General features: G+C 37.0%; 1 protein-coding gene across 1 annotated transcript in view; it reads right to left on the reverse strand.

Annotated features, from left to right (window-relative positions):
• Positions 1 to 3,993: 3,993 nt before the first annotated feature.
• The window catches only part of TTC27 (tetratricopeptide repeat domain 27), a 113,811-nt gene continuing 91,668 nt past the window's right edge, over positions 3,994 to 26,136 (reverse strand). Inside the window, exons 14-20 of the mRNA XM_053974470.1 lie at positions 23,236 to 23,334; positions 21,541 to 21,593; positions 17,429 to 17,594; positions 11,466 to 11,663; positions 7,967 to 8,078; positions 7,285 to 7,385; positions 3,994 to 4,259 (exon numbers count right to left, since the gene is read on the reverse strand). Coding sequence (XP_053830445.1) covers positions 4,137 to 4,259; positions 7,285 to 7,385; positions 7,967 to 8,078; positions 11,466 to 11,663; positions 17,429 to 17,594; positions 21,541 to 21,593; positions 23,236 to 23,334 — 852 coding nt within the window. The 3' untranslated portion in view covers positions 3,994 to 4,136. The remainder of the gene's footprint in view (positions 4,260 to 7,284; positions 7,386 to 7,966; positions 8,079 to 11,465; positions 11,664 to 17,428; positions 17,595 to 21,540; positions 21,594 to 23,235; positions 23,335 to 26,136) is intronic.

The raw sequence follows: 26,136 nt of genomic DNA on the forward strand, positions 1-26,136 counted from the left end.
TTAATAATAGGTAGCATGTGCTGCACATAGAGCTTTGAAAATAACAGAGGGGCTATAGAGGTATTTGCAGATGTGACAGCTGTATCAGGAAAGGACTGTCCAGTTTTGCTAAACTCTCAAGGATTCTGCAGTTGTCATGAGAGTGATCCAAGTAAGAAAACAGATGCTCCCCATAAGATGGAGAGCTGAAAAGTCTGAGGTCTGTTTAGGAAATGATTCTTCCTTTTTCAATACTAGCCAGATTTTTTTTTGACAGCCAGAGCTTTTATAGGGACATTGTCTTCATGACAATGGTCTCCTAAGGCTATTCTGAACCAAATGCTGCTGGCATGAACACAGATAATCAGTACCACACAAAACTGACATGCTTTTTGTGTCTGGAAAGTTTTAAAAGGCCTGTGATGATCTCCAAAGAAACTCAAAGTATGGGCTCATCTTGTACTTGAGGAAGATGAAAACACCACCAATACACAGGAAGAGGTAGCAAGTACATACCTGGTACAGAGATTTACATCAGGTGTTCAGTCTCATGGATAAAGTCTTGGCTGAGGTCTTCTGGCATCATCCACTCTGAAAAGCCAGACTCCTTAATGATGAGTCAGCTCCTGCCTTGCCATCTTTCACACCATCTATATTGTCTGTGCATATTTCAGTTGTGTATTTATAAGTCTCTGCAGACATCTCCCCTCTACTACATTAATTGTGACAGGAAAACTGACGTGCTGTCATAACACTAGTCATCCCCCTCTACAGGAACACCCTGTCTGCTGTTACCAGGATTTCCCTGTACTAGGTGAAAGACAAAGCTGCTTACATTCCATGCCTCTACTAAGACAGGGAGGCACAAATGGGTAAAAGATCTGTGCTGAGAAAACATGTGAAGCACTGTAAGGAAGAGACACTGAAAGAGCAGAATGACTTTTTCACTTGACCACCTTAGGCAAAGAAACAGGAAGAATTTTCAAAAGAACAAAATCAAAGGGAAAAGGACTTGAAGGTTTTTTCACAGTCTCTTCTAATATTCCACATGAAGTGTTAACTTCCCATCTGTCTTTTATAAATGGTAGGCTGTCATGGTTTGATGCTGGTGCAATGTCAGCGCCCCCATGAAAATGCACCTTCCCCAAATAAATGCTGTGAGATGTGATCAGGAACAGAGCAGAGCAGGCCCAATCTTAGAAATAAAGGAGAAAGAATTTTATTAAGCTACTACTAGGATAAAAGACACACATTAAATCCAGAATGAAAACCTTCCAAAACATTCTTCCTCCCCCCACCCAAACTCCAACAAACCACAGTGAGACACAACTTGGACTCTCAATCAAGTCATCACCCTTCAGATAGATAATCAGTACTCAGTCCATCAAGGGAGAGAGGAGTCCCTCTTGCACCACAGACCCCCAGGAAACACAATTGCCACCTCTTGTGTTTCCATGTCCCAGTGCTCTCACCACCGTGCATGGACAGACTGCTCATAGGGCTCCTTTAAGGATGCTTTGCCAAGGACCAAAAGAAACAACAGTTCAGTTTCTCATTTTGGGACCACAGCCCCGCCCATTCCCCCCCCCCCCCCCCCCCCCCCCCGGGGCCGAGGGTCTTGAGAACAGAGATCTTCGTCTTGAAGACAGAGGGCATCACCACATCCTCTTCAGCTTTTCTCTGTTCACTCCATTCCTGTGCTGGTAGTCGCTGAAGCAGGTCTCTTGGCTCACCATTGCATCCCCCTAAAAATGCAGTCTCTGTTGCAGGAGAAATTGGTTCAGTCTATGGCTAACAAGAAAAGTCCAGCCACAAGCCACTCCATCATCTCCTCCCACCTAGAATTTCTTCTTCTAACATCTCAGGTCCCAGACTGTCTCTCTTCTCTTTCAAATCAAGGAGGAGCAATATTTCACAAAGCTTTCATTTCTCAGGAAACGGTTAAAAGTCTCAGACTCCCCGGACAGCTGAAATCTCTGCCCAGGACTCCAACTCCCATGGCTGGGCACCTTCCCCCCCACCTTTTCCTTCTCCTCTGCCGGCAAATTCCAGGTGCCGTCAGGCTCTCTGTCTCTTTCCCTCTGGAGGGGGTGAACAAAGGCATCTCAGTTTCTCTCCACCCTTCCGTCCGCTTCCGTCCGCAGGGGCCCGCCCGGTTCCCGTCCTTCAGCCCCTGGCCTACCTCCCCCAGGCCACATGGCTTTCCTTCCCCCACCCAACCCGTGGCTGGGCAGGGAAGTCTGCACTGCACTCTGATCGGAACCAAAGAAAGAGTTCCTGTGGGAGTTCTTGCTTTTAACCCCCTGTGTTCTCAGAGGCTTGTCCACGCCTTCGGTGGTCACTCCAGGTGCCAATATCCAAACCTGACCACTGATTGGTTTGACCCCAACTTCCTGAGAAGATTCACTTCCGTGTCAAACCACGACACAAGCAGAAACCATTACACAAAAAAGAATCTGGCTTCATGTTCTCCACTGCTAAACTGCAACTATAAAGTGTCTCAGGTAGACTCAATAGAATTACTGTCTTTTAAATCAAGACAACAGAATTCAAATCTCAGGTTTTCAAGCTAGTCATGGGATATAATTCTGGTTTAAAATTTGCCATAAGATTACCACAAAAATTCAAGATTTTTCTGCCACTGAACTGTTCCACATCTAAATTCTTTCTTCCTAAAAAACGTAGTGCTGGGAACAAAATAATAGTTTTAAAGATATTTTATTTTCCTTTGTGAATAAGGTTAAGTCACATCAAAACATAAAGACATATCAAAAAGATGGCAGTGGTGCCTGTCACAAAACTCTCAGCCCTTTTCTTTTTTCAGTCAGGTGGACTCCTCATTACATGCGTGAGCAAAATGGAAGCTGCTAAAGCAAATTCCCTCTGCAGAAACTTACACTGTCTCCTCTCTTTCTGGGCAATTTCAACAAAGAGGTGTTTTGGAGGCAGCTGTCCTTCACTAGCAGGTAAATCTATTACAAAGATGGCAATTCCTGTGGGAATCTCATGCTTAAATACTGTCAACAAATAATTTATTCTCCATTCTAAGAAGCCTTACAAAGATGTGCAGATTTACAATTGTGTCAAGATGGTTTACCCCTTCATGCACCAAAATAATATGCATGTACTGCTGCTTCAAATCAAAATAATTGTTTGGTTTACTTGTACCTTCTTCTGGCTTTCTCTTCAGGGAGAAAATTCTTACCATTCAGCAACAGATCATACCACAGATGGTACAAAGCCAGAATATAGATAATCACACCATTCTCATAGGAAGGAGCAAGCTAAAACCATATATGTGAGGGAATTATTTCACATGGATCTCGGGAAAACCCTGAAAAAAATCTTATTTTAAGAAGAGCAGTAGCAAAGATGCTGGGAAATGAAACAATGCAAAATAGTCTAGATGAAAATAAGACACTTGGGTCTAGTCAGATGTAAGTATTTTAGATTAGACTGCAGTTTTATTGCTGCCTCAGTAGGGGAAATCCCCCTGCCTATAAAAAGCCCAAATGAAGTACCAGTCTATTGCCCATGGGACACAAATTATGTGTATTGAACAAACCAATACTGCTTTAAGTAATAACTGCTTGCAAATCCTAATGCAACAAAGGAGCTTTCTACTTTAACTGTATTACCTGAAGAACAAAAAAGACTAAATTCTTGCTCTCAGGACCCCACTCCCACCCTGTAAGCAATTAACACTGAATTAAAATGGGAAATTGGCTGAGCTCAGCTCCCACCTCTGGCTGCTTGCTTCTTCATCTCCTCCAGACTAGCACCTCCCCTGCTCCCCCACCTGGGTGGAGCATCCTCCAGCAACCCAGCACCCAGGTGGATGAAGCAGGCAGAATTAATCCTCCAGAATCACCTTACAGACATCAGCAGCTCTCTTCCAGGAAATCTGGGGCTGAAGAACCAAAACATGCAACTTTGTAAGACAGTGGGACCAGATAAGAAAGAATCTTAAAAGGCAGCCGGAGCTTTGAAAAAAGCTGACCATGAGAACAGCACTGTACAGAAATGTGTTTATTGAGGGTGTTGTTGCCTGAGAATTGTTACCATTTCATCAGCAAAAGTGGAATTGTTACCATTTCATTAGCAAAAGTGGTGGCAAAAGAAACATCATCATCCCATCCTAAAATCTGGTCCATATGTCAGCACTGGTCTCTCAGCTGCTTGCTCAGCTCCTGAAGTTCAGCAATCATGTTGTCCATAGCTGTCACCTCATCAGCTATCTCACTGTGAACCTCATTACTTGTTACATCTATGAAAAGTTGCTGCACAACAAAAAGAAATACTTGTAAGTACTTTATAAATAAATACCTTTAAAAGATACGTACAGTTTCTCTCTTTCAGGGGAGAGACAAAATACAGGAAGCTCATCATCTCTATACTGCTTTTCATTATTTTGTAAATGGTGATGGTATCTCTCTCAAAGAAAAAGCCATTTTGTGGCTAATAAACAGAAGTTATACACACACACACAGACACACATCCTGCATATAGACCTGAAATCTGTGCCATGCACCTGCTATTGTGCCAAAAGGGTCAAATCCTTCTGTGGATGTGGGGTTTCTTCTCTGACCTGACTGCCTACGCTGACTCCTGATTCCATTGAAAGTAAAGGACTTTTTCATGAAACTCAAATTAGAAGAGCATCTTACATTCTGTCACTGCAGTTTACAAGCCCACCTACTGAAAAATTGGTTGTGAATTTTAATAACCATTTTCCCCAATGTCATATTCAGTTGCTTCACTTTCTCCAAAACCTCAAATAAATATTTTTTCACATTTGATGTCAAGACATGCATGGGTGGAGGCATTCACCTGTGTGTAACTAGGTTAAAGCAGAGAAAGCAAAACACTACAGAGTAATAAAGATTGTTCTTAAAGACCTTAAGACATTAATAAAAACAAACAAAAAAAAGGCAGCTAACTCATGAGCTATCATAATCTTAATCTATTTAATATTGAGGATGTGTGAGGTACCACTACACAGAAATATGGGGAAGGGGGGACACCCAAACATATGTTTTCCCATCATTATATAAAGGGAGAGTGATTCACACTTCATTTGACACAATCATAAATCCTATGTTTAGAGACAAAAACAAAACAAGAAAACAAAAGTTGCTCTGGAGTACATCTGTACATCAGTATATCATCAAAACACCATGGGATAATACAAATATGTATATAAACAAAAATGTACTTAAAAGGCTTGAGCTAAGGTATTCACTGTTCCTCAAAACAATGTTGTCACTAAGGAACATCTTACACAAAAATAGGAACATATTCGTGCTACAAGTACAGAAACTTCTTTGACTTTCAGCCCAAAAACCTCACACTGGGAGTGTGACAGAAAAATTTGGTTCTTTCAGGTAAGACGGGTAAATAAATCAAGATGATATAATTATTTTCTCTTTTTAATTTTTTTTTTCTCTACACAGTTAGAGAAATCTATTCAGCTAGAGAGAACCTGGGGAAGTTTCAAGCAGCATCACTCTTTGGGCTTTGTGCCCCATGTCTCCCCAAAACAGTACTCACATTTCATGCGTTTACAAATGATGTCAGATCCAAGTGATGCATTGGGACAAGGACCAGAAGAGTGCCCACTGTGCTATTTGCCACAGCATGTACAGAACCCAGCAGGCTCTGTACAGAAAAGAGCCCAGTAGCAGCACATTTCTGACCTGCAGCCTTCGGCAGATTGCAGGTGCTTCGTGAGTCTGGCACAACACAGGAGCTCAAACATCAAGAGATGGAGATCCTGGAAGCAGTGACATTGATTCACCTGTTCTACTGATTTGTTCCAATTGCATGTCCTGACTTTAAAATTTTGGAATTTTATCTTTTATTTTATCAGTTATTTTCACTGTTCTTTGATTCTCCTCAAATATTAACTAGTGAGTCTGCTCTTAGCACATTTTAAAGTACTTTTTTCAGCTGAAATTAAAAATGAAAAAAAAATAATCCCACACTAATATTGACTCACGGGACAGCAAAATGAGATGCAGTCAAGCTTGGACAGGCATAAACAGTGCTAAACTGTTTGTGCATAGGATCTGACAGAAGTTGACTGAGTTTTTAAACTACAACATACTTTGAACATTCAATATGACTTCAAATTCAAAGTAAGATGGCATCTTGGAATGGATGCAAAACCAGTGAGTTCACATACAATGCTTCATTTCTAATACAACAAAAAATGCTTCATTTCTAATATGACAGTTTTCTCAGAAGTACCATAAAACCATTAGCTGCCAATAATATAGATGTTCATTTAATTAGTGCCTTTGGAACTTAAAATAGAATTTACCAGACTCATACACTCTTAATCTTTCAGATAATTAAATAATATAAACTACCTGTACTTGTATTTATATAATTTATGTCATTTAGTGCTTTATCTACAGTAATGCTCAGTCTATGCACCTTTTTTAAAGAAAACACAATCATATTTTGTGAGTAACAGCAAAACATGTTGTCTCTTTTTTCAACACATTTGAAAGTCTTACTTATGCCTGTTTCTACAAGCTGAGTTACAGATCCAGCTTATGTTTGCTTATGCAACTTTCCTAGACTTTTGTCCTTAAAATTAAAGGACTTAAGAGAAAATGAGCCAAGTTTAGCACACTGATGACAAAGCAACACTTTGTAACACAAGCACACATCATAAAACTTCAGCTCTGTGATTCACAGTTGCTAACTCCACAGGCAGGAAGAATCCCACTTTAAGATGTGTATTTTAACAGAAAAAGTATGATTCAAATACAATGACTTTTTCAAGTAATTGATATCTGAATTGGTAGGGTATCCACAAAAACCAGATTAAAAATTAGTTCTGTCTTATAATAAATAACTCTTTTAAAAACACTCCAAGTGATGCAAAGCAATCTTGACACATCTGGGTCTTTTCCGCAGGTTTCGATCCATTTTTTCTGAGACTGCCCAGTTTATCCCATGACTACTCACATTAAAAACAGGTCTTTGAAATGACTGATTGCTTTCAAACATTCAAATCTGTTTGCTCAACATTTTAAGTGAAGTTCTACCTTACTCTAAAATGTCAATGCTGTCTCTTACACTAGTATTGCAATCAAAGCCTAGAAGGAAGAAGGGAAATAACAGTTTACTTAAAACTGGAATCCTCAACAGCATAAAGATGAACATCATCTGATGATGCACTGCGACAGGCAGGTATTATTTGATCTATAATTGATTCAAAACAGAGAAATTCTGGCAACAGAACAAAGATTCCTAGCTTTCAAACAAAAATTCCTACCTTTCTAACATTCCTACCTTTGCCTTAGATGACAAGCCACGTAAGTTGAGCCGAGCTGAAGAAAGTATCTGCAAAGCTTCCTGACAATTAGATCTGTTCTTGCTGCATTTTATAGCCACTAGAATCCAAACACAGAAAAACCCCAAAACAAAAAAAGCATTACCCCTCTAGCAATAATCTTTAAACAAAAACATTTAATTAAAGATCTTGATACCCTCCACAGACAATTTTAAATGTAATATCCCCCCAAAAAACCAAAAAGTAAAAAAAAAGCCAAGTAATTTTGAGAAGATAACTCTAGACACAACAGGTATCTGTATCCTTCTTAAACATAAGTGTCACAGAACAGGGAATAATCTTAGTAAGTTTCATTCATTTCCTGACCAGCATACTCAATCAAACAATTTATGTGATGATCTGAGGACTGAGATGAACTGCAGATGCATTTTCACTTGCTTTATGAAGTTGCTAGATCATAAAATTAATTGATTCCATGTTTACCAGTCATATGTTTACTGACTCATCCTACACAATTTCTGCCTCATTCCAAGTATATTTTTGTATGCAGTATCAGGATGATACTCTCTGTTACAGGACTCCTAGTAGTAGGAATAAATACAATAGGTAGAGTATTATTTTGTCACTAAGCTTAATAAATATTTTTTACACTCTTCATGAAAAATAAAAGGTAGAACATACCATGTGCAATCTCTATGGCTCCTTTCACCACTTCCTTAAAAGAAGAAACATCTTTCTCCCAGTCACTTGATTGAATTTCACATTTATGTGCCTTAGTGAGATACTGCAGTGACTACAAGGAGGAAAAAAAAAAAATAAATACATCAGAAAATCAACTAGGAAACTAAAACAGTTTTAAGTTTCTACAAAATTAGTGGTGAATCCAGAAAATGAATCTATCTTTACTATACTTGATTTCCTGTGAGTTGGAGTACTGTCCTCCTCTGCAGCAGTAAGCACCAGCTGTAACACAGATGTTCTTCACCAACACTGCAGCTCAAGTATGAGAAGCATATAAAGTAACATGTGTCTAATTTTTATCTTTTAAAAATCTGTCTAGACTGATGGATGTGACCCATGTTTGCCAAGTCATCATAATTAAATGCACATGAAAAACAGAAAAATACTTGCATTCACACTTCAAACAGAAAATTCATATCTAAAAAAATTTAAGTGAATACATCAAAGCTTTCTTCCTGTATATGTAATCTTGGGAAATATGCATTTTATAGATGTAGCTATTAGTTGCCATACTGCTCTGGTTCTCAGTGTGAACAGGAAAAAAATGTAAACAATATGAAAGGAGGGTCCCATTAAGAGGAAAAAATAAATTTAGCAGAAGAAATTGATTTTTGCTTTTGAATTTTGTTTTCTTTCTACAGCATCAAAAACATGAAACAAATATGAAGCCAGAAGTTACATGGCTTAGTTCAATGACAACTCTCCAGTTACCTTTTTTAAGAGTTTAATATAAAAAAATAAAAAAGTTTCAGTGTGGGACATAGTGTGGGAACACAGTAAAGACTTCTGATTGTGAGGGTTGTCACCCCAGAAGCTTCCACCTTCTCTCTCCCACCAGAGTTCCAATCACAATGGCACAGGTGACTGAACTGCTCATGCTGCTGTAAATGGCAATAAAGGGATATTAAGTCAAACCAGAGTGAATTACTTTTTTTTTTTTTTCATAATAAGCTAGATTATAACTGGTAGTAGTTCTGGCAAGCAGAGGCAAGAATTTCTAAGAGAAGGAACAGTTTTTACAGCAGTCTGATTTCAGTCTACATGTGTCTGAGTCAGAGCAGCAAATTAGAGGGGGGTTTGCTGACAGATGTCAAGGAGGGAAAAGAATTCAAAGTCTTGTGGGCTGTTTATTTGCACTTCTGGAACCTGGATTTATCCTGAAAGGAAACAGTTATGAGCTGGGGAAAGTTCAAGGAACAGAAGGGATTCATAGCCTGGGATGGATCAGCAGGAAACTTGAAGGCTGGAAAGATTCCTCTAGTGGGAGAGGTGTGGACTGGACTGCATCCAGTGTAGGGAGAAAATAAGTACTGAATGAGGTGGCAGTTCAGATATATTGAAGTGTGAGAGTAAATATATGCTAAGCTAAAGAAAAAAACTCCAGAACAGAACCACAAACCCAATTCTTCAGTAGTTTTACACTCCTAACTTGCAAACCTTGTCTGACTTTGATTCAATTTACAGAGCACCACTGTGAATTTTAACTATAGACCATAATGATTCATGTGGCATCAGATGTATCAGCAGAACAGAAAAGTAAAAAAAACCAGCAACCAAGACACTCTTTTACAATAGCCAAACATACAAGATTGTTCTTTCAAATTCAATGTCAGGACAAAATTGGTTAAATATAATTAAACCTGCACTAAATAAGGTGCAGAATGGAAAGGCATGGAGTAAAGGTCAAATCCTACATTTGTAAGGAGGTGCATGACACATTTAAAAGTTTGTTCCCATCTCTTTGTCCTTTTATGCCAGTATAGTAAATAATGCCCTTTTAGAATTCATTGCCCTTCTGCCTAATAAATTTTGGTGGCAAACTGACTATATATCTAGAATTTCTCTACAGATAGTTATATTCACTGAATATCTGACTGACTCATGGTGGTGCTTGTGGCAGTAAAGCCAATAAATACTGGTTTTATCATTTTTACTTCATAATATGATATCAGAAATCAGTGATTATTTGGTGCATTGCAAATTCATTTCTACACTGTAAATTAATATACGTTGTGGTTGTAGGCAGTTTTGCTCTTTTATGATCTGTCATACCAGGATATTTGGATACACATGTAAGCATACCTTAAGTATTTATAAACATCATTCCATCTCACAGGCAAGCTAGACTGTGTGTTCCACAACCAGCCTGATTAGGACACACAGTTAAAGTACTGTCTACTCTACAAATTGAAACCATGTTTTTAACCGGGTTAGTTAAAAATACCGTGATGTAACCAGATTCTGAAATGATTACATTCATAGTATAGACAGGGCCTCTGCTGCTTTGCATGTCTGAGTAAGAATTTGAGGATATATTACAGGATATTGCAGTGTCTGTATTTCTGCATTCTAAATAAGCCAAATTCCTTGTACTGTTCAGCTGTAAAGAAAAACAGAGAAGACAAAAGGGAGGAATTGGAGGTATAATAGACACCAAAAATGACTAAACAAGGCTCTTCACAGGGCAAAGCACAAAGAGACAATGAGCAAGGCACAAATAATTATAAATTTAAGCCCACAGGAATACAATTTGTAGGCCTAACCACCTTCCTTGCTCGATATTAAGCAATCCTCCAGAGAGGCATTTTTTGCCCAGGCCAAAGGCATTCTCCATTGGTGAACATATACTGAATGCTGACCTTGTGTATTTTCAACTTCAGTGAAGATCTGATGACCCTTAATTATTTTTGAACTATGCAAGGCTATTTGAACTTTTTGAAATTTAATATCAAATGTGAAGCACATTCAAGCATACAACAAAGTAAACACTTCTAGCAGCGCAGAGTGGTTATTCTGGAAATGCAATCAACTTAATTCTTTGGGAAGTGATAAGGACAAAAAATAGAAGTTAACATAGCAAAAACAGTGATGGGTAAAACCAATGGTTCAACAGACTAAGGATTAAATATCATTATTTAATTCCATTTTAAGCTAATTTAGGACAAACAATTTCTACTCTGGGTACTCTAACTGTGGTGTAGATTATTTTAAGTGCATTTTCCTTTAGTGATTACAAAGAACACAGATGGCTTATGCCGCTACTGGATCATGCCTCTAAGTTCCATTTTTTTTTTCAGAAGTTGCAATATACTATCTTCTGAATCAAATATTTCAGTTTAAAAAAAGCCAAAACCCACACCACCATTTGATTATAGACATTAGACTGTTGCCAAGAAAAGTTTCAGAATACAAAATCAGGACAATACACATATGCTATGTAGGATGTGATAGGATGTTTTGAAATGAAACACTGGTAAAAAACGAGATTTTTTTTTTTTTTAAAGTCCAAGAAAACTGATGTAAAACATCTTGCTCCTGTTGTGTATAACAAAACCGTGTGCTGTAGGAACATGAAGAGAAGCCAATGTACTTATAAAAACACTAAAGCAAAACAGGTCTGGAACAAGAGCATGTTCTACTACAGCGCTATAGTTCTTACCTTTTCAATATCTTCACTACTATCATTCTCTCCATTTCCATAAAGTTGGGCATAAAGTCTCCAGATTGCCCCATCATTTGTCACTCGTGAAGTGACTCTGCCCAAGAGCTCTTGCAGTTTCCCCTTCAATCCACTTGATACCTCCCCAGCACGATCTGCCAGACCATCCACTACCGCTCTGACCAGAATAGCCAGCACCTTAAAAAAAGCAGGAGAGACTTGATATTTCAACTCCAATCAACATCAGTATATATAATGTTATCTGTAATATTTGGTCTCCATTAATGATTGTGTCATATGGTAAGTACAGAATTTATTAAGAAATATATGGAGTAATTCAAGTGATTTAAACCTCACCTATAAGAGTCTATGTTGGTGCAGGTGAAGAGGCCAAAAATATAAGACAGAAATTTGGGTAAAGGAAATTGCACCAGAAAATATCTTAGAGATATTTTCACCATCTAATACAGATATAAAAAGATCAGTAAAGAGGCTGAGCCAAATTAATTCAGGTACTGGGAGGCACTGTTTTTTACAGGACCTCTATTTAACAACCTGCAGAAAGTGAAAGATGGACAGTGGATATGATGGAAACTGAAAGGCAATGGAAACTGGAAGGCAATGGAATACCTCCTGGTCAATTACTAGTTAACTCAGTTCAATCAAAGTCTTCTACAAATATTCATTAGTGGCCATACTTTTTTAATCATTGGCTTGAGAATGTGAGATCTCACCTGCAGAAATGCTGAGCATGGGCAGCTGCTGGTGGGAGCTTGGCTTTGCATGCAAAAAATGCTACATCATACCAGTCTTTTTGTCCCAAACTGGACACTGAAAACTTGAAAACTTTGCCTCAGTTTCTCCTCAGCAAAATAAGAAACAGCAAATGCAAATCAAGGCAGTAGATAATATGATGAATAAGAAGATAATAAACCCCAGAAAAGCTGGGGCTTATCAAGTGAGTAATACTTGTCCTGTGCAGTACAGGAGACACAGAGACTGGGGAAGAAATAAGGATGAAAACAAAATGGAAGTCTCATCAGGCTTGCATTCAAGATGGGCCAGTAAGAGCTGCACAAATACCTTCATGCTGGTACTTCCTAACTTGTGAGCCTGTCATTTGGCAACTTTAACGCTTCAACATTTTTGTCCACGTGATAGTAACACAATGAAATCACACTCACAGCAGTATTAATATCAAGATAGTAATAAAACTAACTTCAAAGATGACCTGTGAATAGCTGCAAACCCTACAAAAACACTTCACAAATCAAGATGCAGTTCACTGGCAGAAAATAATGCAAAAATTATGACAGTATCAAAGTATATCATATTTAGAATAAAAACATATCCAGTTTAGCACTTATGATACGTCAATTCCCCAAAATAACTTTTCTTCTACAGAATGACTCAATTACAATGCATCCCAAAAAATCATGAATTTTAACAGATACAGAAAATTCTTGGCAGAACAACCCAAATCAATCAAAATGACTGATAATTTTATTAAATAAATTGAAGTAATACAAGAAGTGAAAACAAATATACATCTACCTGGTATCTTTTCAGAACTAATGGTATCACAGCAACATCTGAACATGAGTTAAACAGCTCTCCTCTTGTCTCCCCATAACCACAGTATCACTCATATTCCTTATAAAATGATATGACAAACTAGCAGTTCCTTCAAGATCTCTTAAAAGTCCCTTAAGATAATAGAAAATATGATCAACTATTAATAGTCCAAAAGTTCTGAAATTAATTTATATTCACAATTTGGAATATAAGGCATGAAACACCATCATTAAACACGTCTTCTATAATGAGTTGTTAGAAAAACACCAGCAAGTGTTGATATTTCCATTACTATAGCAATGTAATAAAAAAACATAGGTGCAAGAAAAACACTAAACTATGTTATCTTTTGACAAGGACCTAGAACTGGTCCTGAGGTTTCAAACACAGATGGTATGACTTCTCAATCAATTTCTCAGTTTAACCAAACTGTTAATCAAAGTCCAAAATGTTAGTTCATGTGAATATCATATATAATCATTGAAGGTTTTCAAGCCAATGATATTTTGTTTGTGCGTGAAAAAAAAAAAGTTTCCTTAATCAGCAGGATGTAGCAACTGTAAAATTAGCCCTATTCCCATAGAGTCTTGACTTTACTTACATTTCTACCACAATAATCCATTTCCTTTTTTTGTAATCCATCACATAAGCTTTGGCACTACAGCAGTTAAAATGAAACTAGTGTCAAGACCCAGATTAAAGGGTCCATTAAACAGCAATGAATCATTAATGCTTGGTTGTCTACACTTGTTAAATAAAGTTATTTCAAACTGTAAGTGAATTTTACTAATTATCCAAAGGTATTAGCAGCGTAGCAGAGCTTTGCATTTTAGGTTGCCATAAATGTTAAAATTTTTATCTTTGAGAGATTTTAAACTGCCGTACACACTAAACTAGTACAGCAATGCTTTGTTGGCCCAAGACCCCAAACAAGCAGTAGATGATTTTTTTGGTTAGTTGGTTTTCTTCATGCCTCTTTTAATGAGCTGGGCAAACCATGACACCATATGACCAGAGAGTTCATGTTTACTATGACATCGCACCATCTGCATTCCTCCTCCTCCTTTGCTTTTGTGTTTACTACAAACTGAACAAAAGACACTGTGAGACAAAACCTTGGAAATAAACCAAGTAATTTATAAATGCAGTGATTTTCATCAGTTACTCTCATTTCACAATTGTTCTCCCAACAACTCCTTTCATATAAAAATTCTCTTGGTCAAACCATTTCAGATGCTTCACTAAAACAAGTAGAACTTGACAGTGCTGAAGAAAGATGAGAACCCTCAGATAACAATTCAAAACAACAAATCTGCATTCTGTGAGATCTCTCTATTCCCCTTCCAAATTAAGGATTTTATAATAAAGACAATTGTCATTAGTGAGCTACTTAAATGAAGTAGAGCTCCAGAAATTATTAATTCCTACCCGGCTTTTCAAAATCCCCTTGGAACATGGTCCTGTGGCCTTTAGTTAGAAACAGTTTGGCAACACAAACTGCTGAATGAGGATGTTACTTGATGGAAAGGGTACCAGAAAAACTTTGCTAGAATCTCAATAGCACAGAATTGCAAAGTGGAATCCTTTGTCCATACTTCTGCATTCATAATCTTTGACAGCACATAATGAAGATATGGTTTCTGAAATACTGTATCGAACCAGTTTTTCCAACCACAAAATAACTTTGTCATTCACAAGACTGCAACACTCCAAGTAAGAAAGGTTGATTGCCTCCATAAGCACACATGTGATGGAAATTAGTATAATCAGGAATTACAGAAACGTTCCAAGTACATTTACTAGCTCATACCAATAATTCAGAGACCAAATTGATTATTATAATAGGTAAGGCTTTCTCCTTGGGTACTCTTTAGTGTCTGATTTACTAGTGGAAACTACAGATAATTCAGTTAGTCTTTATATTTTATTATATAACACATATATTGAAGGTTTTCCAGGTACATTTCTCAGCTTTGTGAGAAATAGAAGTAAAGACACATGAAAATGAAGAACCAGTAAGGAGGGAAGGTAAGAAAGTGTGCTTTTTACATTTATATGCAATACCAGCAAACTGAGACTTTTGAAACTGTCCTTTGCTCTAATCTTTTACTGTATTGCTGCTCATTTATAAAGAGCCCTTTATCTCTTCCTTGTCCAATTCTATCCATAGAATCTGTGCATACATATCTTCAAATTTCATGATATCATGATCTCAGAACCTTTGCCACAGGGATGGCATTGTTAAGTAACTAGAAGAGCACAGAAGCAAAATTTCCTGAATCTGTGTGCTGTACTCAGAAGACTGGCACAAAGGACAACAATGGCCTAACAGAAATCACCAATAGGAATCTGAATGCTTTACTACTATTAGAAGAAAAATATTACTTCATGCTATTCCGAAATAAAATTTAAAAGTCTGATGTAGCTACAGAAATCAAGGGCATTTCAAATTGTATATTCAATTGCACACATGTAATTGATACATTCAGTCTCACAAGGGGTATTCTGCAGCAATGATTATGCTAAAAGCAGTTTGTTTTCACAAAGAACTGGAATTCATGACTCAACTTGTTTCTTCCAGTCCTCTGCGTATTTATTTTTTTTAAAATTCCTACCTTGTTTCTCACCATTATGTCATGTAGCTTAGTACTCTATCAATTAAAATCTATGATGACTACAAATACTAAATATAACCTGAGAGAAGATCATACTATGTTGAATGGAAACAATGGTGTATGTTTTCATTTACTCATGTTCATGATTTCACATTGTCAAAATACAATTGCACAAGATGGTTACAGATCATCCCTATTCCAAACAGTCCAGTTGGAAAAAAAGGAGAGGCTCACCAATTAATGGTGAACTTTGTAAACAATTTCAGCAGAAGCTTTTATTTTTATCTGCTTTTTTGTTTTGATACAGAAATACTCTCCTCTTCCTTGTAAGATAATTGTTGCAAGCCTGAAATTCTCTAATCAGGCCCTGAGGTTTTTCTTGGCAACTAGTAAAACCCTCCTAATTGAGGCAACTGTAATAGAAGTTACAATGAAACCCATAAAACACTTCACTTATCAGAAGCCAAAGTTAAAATTAAGCAATATCCTTAAATCCTTCAATAAAAATATTGTATAAAATTTGACAAATAACAGTAATAGGCATCTGTATCATCTCAAAATATCTCATGTGGGCAAATATATGTAGAAACCTCTACCTAGTCAGCTGTCAGTCTGTTTTAAATAATACAGTAGACCACCCCTAAAAATGCTATTTTAAGTAGTAACTGAGAAAAAAATTAGTTGAAAAAAGCCAACCATCTACAAGATGCTCCATGACAGGCCCCACCAGTACTACAGTACTCTAGCTGCCAAACACATCTTTACCACATGTAACACAGTTTTCCATTGACACTCTTTAGTGTGAACGTTTAATGTTTAGCTGTACCAAACTAAAAGATTTTATTAATACAGAATGTTATCCTGTGCATGACTGGCTTTACTAGTAATAAGCATTGCACTCATGTACAATTTATTATTAAAAAGTAATGTGAAAAAAATATTTAACATCCCTGTCCCCCATGACCAAATGAGATGTTTCCACAATTTTAACTAATTCTATCTGCTCTCTCTCCTCATCGCTGGACTCAAATTCCCAAGATCCACGAAAGCTACTTTTTCTCTTTTTATGGGACAAGAAACAAAACATTCTTCTGGGATCCATGAGCAGCAGCAGCTGGTTCCTCTTACCCTGGTACTACACAATCTCCCTAAGAGCTCATAAGCTCTTCAACCAGATCTGTTAATTTTGCAAAAGCTCTTGAAGGTGTTTTATTATTCTCTTTAAGAGATTCTTTGGCTTGCCTTTCAGATTCACCTTGCCAATTTCACTGAGTGTGCAGAACCCTGCTAGGATCAGTACCTGATTTTAGGTAAGGCTGCATCCCAGCTGAAGCTGTGAAGACAGGTTCTCTGGATTTTGTCTAGAGCATACATTTACAAACACAAAATTGAACTGAATTGAACTACAGTGAAAGATAAGCAAAATACGGTTTTATTTTTATTTGTCCTGGCTATTAGGAATCAATATTATGACTGTAATTCCTTCAGTTCACGTTCAAAGGCTCATTTGTGGAATTTTCCAACACATGGGAAAAACTTCCCTTTCTTTAATCTAAATAATTGATATTATTTCTGACACCAAGATATGCAGGAACAATATGGAAAGATGGGATTATGCACTGCATTTTATACAAAAATAGGTCTTGAAACTGCAAGGCTCACGTGTGTGCTTTCACAAAGTCTGATGCAATCTGGATGCAAAGGTTTTTAGTCTCTGTCTCTGAACAAAAATTAGTGAACATATAGGATGACTGAATATGAAAATTTCCCCACCTGTGTATCCTTGTACTTTTCTCTTAAGTCCATGAGCCGGTGATAAGCTTTAATTGCTTCTGAAAACTCTCCAATGTCTGTACTGGTGAGAAGATAGTTCTCCCATATTTGCCAGTGCTCATAGTTGCACTTGAGAGCTTCTTGGAGGGTTCGAAATGCTTTGATCCTAATCAATAATAAAAGAATAACAGAAATTATTACAGAAGATTTCTGCACTAAAATCAGTTGGCATAGCATCAACTAAAAAACTGCTTATTTAAAAAATCCCATTTAGAACACAGTGCCATGCAAAAGCTATTGCTCATAATTTACAATACTGATAATTCCTTAATCTGTCTTGCAAACTATTTTATATTAGTTCATACACAACAGTACACTCTGTAGTTTGAACTAGGTAACTTCTCTTAGTTCTTGTAACTTTTTTTTAAAAGAAAAATTTATCATAATTTTGCCATTTATGTCAATTTTTTCCTTTCCAAATTTTTAACTGGAACCATGAGAATCTTACTCATGCTGCAGTAGTAACACACATTAAAAAATCAAAAATTACTGAGTTCACGACAGGTGCAGAATGGTTTTGACTTATTTAATCACACATTTTAAAATCATATTTATTTTAAACATTTGCACATGGCAAACATGCATATCCATTGTACAGAAGCCCATCATTTTCAACCATTTTTATCCTTAGGTCAGCTGGAACGTTTACGTACACCCTCTGATCCCTGATGCTGTGCTGCTCAGTACAAATGTGTCAGAATGGCCCCAAACAGTACTAGAGTCCTCCAATCTGACCCATCTCATACTGACAGTAGAGAGTATTATGGAATAAAGGTGGACACCACAATTCCTATAAAGTCATCATCAAGTTACAGAGCATCTTTAGTTTTTCATATGCAGCCACTGCAGTCAAGTCTTGACCATTTCCTTACCAAAGGAGAGCAGTAATGCCATCCTCTGATAAGAAAATGCCATCTGAAGCATGTGTTGGTAAGGCTTGTGAGCTTACTGTTTAAAGCCTTCAACATACTACCAAAAATTGCAATAAATTTGTAACTTTAAAATAAGAGAATTGGAATGATACATTTCTTTCTAAGAGACAAGTTGGACAGTCATTCTCTCAGATGGACAGTCACACCCTCAGTTGGACAGTCATGATATGTAAAAAACCACAAAGGAATGGATTCCTTTAAATTAAGAGTTGAAATGGAGCTTTCCTAGGCTGGTAAAAAAATCTTCTTTGGTAAGGCATAACAATACATCTCTTCTTAGTAAATATCATATAAAGATGGCCTGTTATCAAAACATGCAGTTCACTTTCTCCATATTGCTTGACTAAGTTGTTAAAAGAGCTTTCTCTAAAGAAAGACAGCCCAAAGAAATTGTTGGTTGAGTTTCCAAAAGAGTGTCCAAGAGAGTGTAAAATATCCCAGCCAAGTCAATGTAATATCTAAGCAGTTGATCTTAGAAGTTTGAAATAGCTTGGTCGTGGAAAAATGTAAATAACTGCCAATCTAAGGCCATGATATTAAGAGTTATCAAATACACAGAAAGAGAGTGGGTTGATAGAGCAAAATTATTTAAAGAGAACAGGTCATTTGGCATAGCTACAGCAGAACAGTCCACATGCAGGATCTTCCCGTATGCACTCCCCTTTTCTCTCTCTTCTGATATATTGATAGGTGTGATCCCGATGAATAATTGTGCAAACAGTTGAGTTTTCTCCACTGTTAACAATCTCACTAAGGGATTTCAGACCTGGATTTTACTAGGTTAAATTAGAAAAGAACACTGTCCTGTTCCTTCTGTGGATTTTGCTACAATGGAAGTTGGGTTCTGCCAGAGCTCTCTGACAGGCTGGAAGGTGCTCTGCCTGACTCATGTATTGTTTCTGCAACTGCTCTTCACCATCTGTAGGGTTAGTCTGTATAATCTCCCCTATCCTCCTGAAAATCAGTAAGCTATGAGGAGGGCAGATGCCAGTAAGATGGAAATGTGAAATGTAGTCAAGACAGCAAAGGGATGGGATGGAAATAGTATTCCACAAATCATCACTCTTGCTATGTAATAAAATCCTCTAGATTCTCAAAACAAATCCCCTGTGTATTTAACCAATCACATAATGATGGTGTATCCTTAAACAGTTAAGTAAATTCATACCCAGACAGGAAACAGTAGGCAGCCTAAATGCATTATCTGGTCTTGGAAACCTGGCATGTTTCACATGAAGGACAGTGGGCCAGTCCCAGTTTATTCTGAGAAATGTGAGACCTAGATTTCAAAGACCTCCTGGCAAACAGAGTAGTTTTTCTAGTAAACCAAAGCATGGAGTCTGTTTTCATCACAATTAATTTTTCTGGAGGAAATTCAGAATACACAAAACTTGTGAAGTCTTAAAAAGCAAACAACTCCAAAAATCAACAAAACCCCTGTCCTTTGGGTGTTAGCAAGTTGCTTGCATACACTTTTCAAAAAAATGTACTTATATTATATGTCTGTTGTATGAGACTCTGCCAAGCCTTGGCCAAATCCACAATCTATGAGTAGGGGCCTGAATTAAAAGCCTGTTTGGAGTAAAGCCGGATTTTTTTTTAAGGGAATGAAAGACAGCTATTAACTTAAATATCTTGCTTTTGTTTTCTTTTTTTAAATCCTCACTCCACTTAATTTTTTTTTTTTTTTTCTTCTGGCAGGCTTGAAAAATAAGAACTTATGTATCCCCACACAAATTATTTAAGTGTACTGCTATAGATATTCTCTGTTTTGAGAGAGTTAAACTAGCTCACACAGTCTTGACCTATAAGTGACTATACAAATAATGAAAGAAGTTGCTATTCCACAGCAAGTATAGGCCACACTCGGCTATCAACACGTAATACTCATTTAAAATTTACTGTACATTGAGTCCTATATCACATGATTCTTGTGGGGAAAAAAGCTCAGTAACATGCCCCCATTTATTGCTTTCGTTACCATATCAAATAGGTTACAAGTTTTGTATGTACTTAGTATATTAGATCACAAGAGTAGATTGAGAATAATAAAATTAAACCAGTAAAGTGAAATTAATCACTCAGTAGTTTCTCAGCCTTGTAGCAGATTAACAGACCGAAAATTATTTTGATTAAAAATACTTTCATTAAACAAGTATTAGCCAGTACACTAAGCATCTGACATTTTGAATTGTATGGAAAAGAAGGAGCAACTACCACATGTATTGCACATACTCAAGGCACTGCTGAAGACAGAGGAACTACCGAAAAGTTAAAACAAACTCCTGCTTTCTATTACTTTTTAGCCTTGTGTAGTTATTCTAATACTTCATTTTCTCCTCCCTCCTGCTCCCATTGTATGTTTATAAATTTATACTTTTACGCAAGTTTGCTATTCTTTCTCTCTTTTTTTACTTTGCTTTCTGACTACGTAACCATATAAACTGATGTCAGATTTCAAGTAAGGTTTTAAAAAATAATTTATCTTATTCTTTTGTTTCATTTTTGGTAAGAAGTTATAATGTGAAAATTCTTAAATATTAAATTCTTCCAGGTAAACTTTTATTACATTGCGTTGAAATACAAAATACAAAATAAGAGTGGCAGTCCACTTAGGTGAAATCTTCTTGTATGAATCATTAGTTTTGAGGGAAAAGGATAAGCCAGCTAGCATGTGTGCAGATTTCCATTTGTATACAAAAAACAAACTGTCTGGTTTTCCCTTAAATCTACTGAGGAAAATATCCTATGAAATTACATAGGTCTGAATAAATTGTTTGCTTGAAATTGACCTATCTTCTTAACTTCATGGTCAAAGTAGTTTTTATTATTCATCTTTATTATGAATATTTTGCACTGGTTGTACTTACTACATCATAAATACTTCTAACAAAAAAAAAAGGGTAGAGAGAGGCTGCTACTTGTATAAAAGTTACAAAATTATTTCCTATAAAATAAAATAGTCCCAGCAATTCATCCTGGGAGAGAGAACTGAAGAGCTAAGAATTGCAAAATATGAGTTAAGCACCTTATAATAATAAAAAACTCAATGTCAAATAAAAGGAAACCACAGTTATTTGTTTTGGAAGCAATATCTTCTAATTCTTTTGATGTACTTACTTCTGTTTTAATCTGATATAAGCAGTTGATAAATTGTTCCAGGCCTCAGCATTCTAGAATGATAAAAGGAGAAGTACCAAAAAATGTATTCACTTATATTGTGCTTATTTGATAAAAATACGTAAGTGAAACTACTGCCAAACATCATTGATTTTGCTAATCACACATATTGACACATACCTTCTACATGGCAGTTAAAATATTGCATTGAAATATAAATGATTATATTAAAATTGAAATATATAAATATTTGACTGCATCCGCAACAATCAGGTATATAAATATCAATTAACTGCCTTGTGGTTGCAATACACTAAGTCAGCTCTTGCCTTCAGTCTCAGTTGTAAATAGGCATCCTCTTCTAGGATCTAGCTGGGATGGCTGGAAAGGTCAGTGCTTCACTAGACTTAGCTGGCCAACTTCTCACTAGCTGGAAGCTACTTAAACTGCACCACTCTCTGTTACTGGACAAAAGTGATCTGATGTCCCCTAACGCACCTCAGGTAAAACCAGCAGAGATGAGCAGAGATGATTCCTGCCCTTCGCCTGACACTGCTGTAAACGTGAAGCCCCATCACTGAATTCAGCAAGTGACAACTACAAATGATTTGAAGAATAGGGTCTGAGCACTGCAATGAAATGTACTCTGGTACTGAAGGCTATCCTGAGGCTTAAGGAACATTTAACTCATGCTGGGAAACCTTTCTGCGACTTCATTCATTAAAATAGTCACTACATTGCTACAGCTGCAGACATATAAAGACAGGTTTTGCCTCCAACTGAGAGCCAGTCCAGCACCTTTTTCTCATAAAAACCCCACCACTTAACCCATTGAGAAGTCAGCTGGCTTGGTCATATGAATACAATTAAATACAGGCCCTAGAGAGATAAGTGAACCCAGTTTTAGTATCTACTTGGAAGTAAATTTACTGCACTGAACAAGAACAAAAAAACAATATATAAACTAAGAATTCCATTGTTATCTGTATGTACATTTTTTCCCCAAAGAAGTTATTGCATTTTATAATAAAAAAGAGTACTCTGTCACCTCTTATTGCTTTCTCATTCTTTTCTCCAAGAGAAAAGAATGAATAACAACAGTTTCTATTGAGTAGATGGCATTAACTCTAGGCGAGCAACAAGCTGACAGTCAGGGCTTCTGGCAAAAGTATTGTCAGTGTATTTCTCAGGTAATTCAGCTGGCACCTTCACTGTGCACATTCAAACAACAGCATTGTACACATACATGCCCTGCATCCTGAAAATATGGCTAAGCTCCATTCTCCCTGTGCTCCTGAAATATACAGTTACAAATTTACTTGTTACACATGAACTTGACTTTTTTTTTCAGAAGAATTTGATTAGAGAACTAAATATTTTAATATAATTTTTGTTTTATCTCTTTTTAGCTCTCCTCACAATTTAGTCATTCCCATTTGTCTGTTTTAGCAATGTGCGCAAGCATAAAGGAATTTTTCAGATATATTTTAACATTCATACTTGGACAAAGTTAAGTACTGGATAAGTATTTTTATGATGCCTTATGACAAAAATATATCCTTCATGAACAAGCTTAATTTCTTCAAAGGGCTAAGGTTTAAACAAGTTTTTTACTATTGCTTTGCTTGTCTATAATGAAAACATCCTTGCTGCTTTTAGATAAGCCATCTGAATCATTTGTTCAAAAGTACATACATCTGGTTCCAATGTCACACAGCGCTGAAATGCTTTGGCAGCACCTTCATAGCCTTCTAAAGCAATGTATGCACAGCCCAAGGAAAACCATACACCTAGCTGGAGAGAAAAAAATAATGGTTACCTACATACATGGATATTTCAGCACAAAAGAAATACTTTGCCCAGGGAGAACACACAACTCTTGTTGATTTTTACCCATCTTCAGCTATGATAGTATTGCACTGGAAAAAATAGTATCCTGTATGCTGATTAGAGAAAAACTTTAGGTTCAAAGTTTTAATAAATATGGACAAACAAAGGTGTTGACTGCATGAAGACCACTTGACCATTTGTGACGTGCTCTTTAACAGTCCATTTTCATTTACAGGACAAAGGGATAGTTATTTAGAGGTTTGCATATTTTGCTTTCATTTGTAAAAAATCCACATTCACTTTATACTATTATAATTAGGTCAGATGATAAACACTAGGAAATGTTTTTCAAGGTAATCACATTTTACAGAATACATCTCAAATGACCAAACAGGATCAGTTCAAAATTACAGTTCTTTCTACTAGAACATCGACCATCTCAAGTTTCTATCGTAATGTTTAGAGATAGAAATGTACTTAAATAACGCCTTGAACAGAGAATGGAACTTTACCAGTTCAGTAATCTTGCATTTATAGTCTTTAGTTGTTACAACCAAATATCTCTCATCAATAAAGATTCAAACAGGGAGGAGAGCTCAGCATCTTTCTTCTTCATTCCCCCTTCTCAGGGAGCTGTAGAGAGCACTGAGGTCACGTCTCAACTTCCTTTTCTCCAAATTAGACAAGCTCGCTCCTCTCAGGATGTTCCTTCCAGTCAGCCTTTTTTCCAACTTTGTAGACATCCATTCCTTTGGATGCTTTCAAGGACCTTCACAGCCTTCCTAAACTGTGGGGCCCAGAACTGCATACAGTGCTCAAGGTGAGAACTGCATACAGCAGGATAATCCCCTCTTTTGACCTGCTGGTTGTGCTGTGTTTGATGCATCCCAGGATTCACTGCCCTCTTGGCTGCCAGGGCTCACTGCTGGCTCACACAGAACTACTGTCCAGTGGTATGATGTGTGACAATGGTACAAAGCTGCACCAGGGGAGGTTTAGACTGGACATTAGGAAGCATTTCTTTACCGAGAGCGTGATTAGACACTGGAACAAATCTTCCTAGAGGTGTTTGATGCCCCAAGGCTGTCAAGTGTTTAACAGGAATGTGGTCAATGCCCTTAAAAATGTGCTTTAACTTGGTCAGCCCTGAACTGGTCAGCAGTTGGACCAGGTGATCATTGCAGGTCCCTTCCAATTGAAATAGTCTGTTCTACCCTAAATAGTATCTGATAATGGCATAGATTACAGCAAAATAAATTTTCATAGCTCTTCAACAGCAAGTTGATTTGCCACAAGGTTAATTCTCAAAGAGCTGCAAGCTAACCAGTATTACCTTTTATAAAAGTTTTGTAATTCAGAAAATTATTAAACCCTAATTACATTAATAACATGAACATTTTCTGACAGCATTATGCTTTTTAAATGCATGCAGTCAAAACAAAACAGGACATCTTATAAGGTGTTGCAAAATCAGTCCAGGTACTACTACCCTACTGCAATAAATTCAGCCATTTCTCCATGCTATATGGCAAAGTCAAAAAAAACCCAACAGTTTTTCTTGGGAAGTTTTTTTGAGAGGGAAAGAGGTTGGGAAAAGGAAGATGGAAAAACAGGTTACATTTACTCCATATTGCACAACAACATATTACTTCTTGAGGTGTCTGTTTAATGTTTATATTCTCTTGTGTTTTGGGTACTAGTTCTGAAGTAACCAACTCTGATAACTCAGGTTCTCCTTAGGAAACCATAACAACTATTTAAACACAAAAACATTACCCTAAATTTTTTTTCAAATCAGGGATTTTAGAGGGTTGAGGATAATGCTGTTGGCTCAAACACAAGAGCTTTTACCTCTACACACTAATTGCAAACTGCAGCAAACATTCTTAGAGTTCTCTCCACTTCAAACTCATTTTCCTGTCTCTGAAACTCAACTTATATCTGCTCCTGACTTAACTGTTATAAAATTTATAATTAATCTCCTTCAAAGCTTAGATCCCAGAATAAACACATGACATTGATCTTTGTCAGACCCAGCAGCCTGGTGGGCAAGCTTCATGATACTAAAGGAATTGAACAAACTTTTGCTGATGAGGGTGTAAGTGAATGGCCCATCCCTGGAGCATGTGGATAAATAGGTGAAGATAGAATTAGCAACTACATCTGGCCCTGGCAAACATGAAAACCTACTTTTCACCATTGTCAACCTGTCACTTTCATGATTCATAAACTCATCAATCAAAGAAGAAACTCCACATGAAGACAAAACTATGTTTCTCAAATTTCAGAGGGCAATCCTAATAGTAAATAACTATATAGTCAATCTAATTTTTTAAGGCTCTTTTGTCCACCAGCTCTCCCACATGGCTGCTATCTCATTAATTCACCTTTATATTCTTTTTAGGTCAGTAACTTCTGGACAGGAAAAGTGGGGGCAGAGACCAGAGCGATCAAGTATGAAATTGAAGGTTATTTCCAACTTTATAGCTCAGGATACAAGTTAAATAGTGCTTCTGTAAAGGGTGCGAGGAAAAACAGTCACTGCACGTCTTATAAATCTCATGAGCAACAGCAGCACAGTCTTACTTCTGAACTGTGCAGGCTTTCACCACTGGAGAACTGACCATGTGAGCTCTTTGACCTCTGTAATTGTTTGTCAAGCCTTGCAAGATGCTCATAGTGAAAACACAAGAGAAATTCATCAGTCATCCACAGTCATGTACTAGAACAAGCAATTCTGTGAGCAGCAGTGCTAATGAACACAAG

This window comes from Vidua macroura, chromosome 3 (genome assembly GCF_024509145.1).
Source record: "Vidua macroura isolate BioBank_ID:100142 chromosome 3, ASM2450914v1, whole genome shotgun sequence".
Lineage (NCBI taxonomy): Eukaryota > Metazoa > Chordata > Aves > Passeriformes > Viduidae > Vidua > Vidua macroura.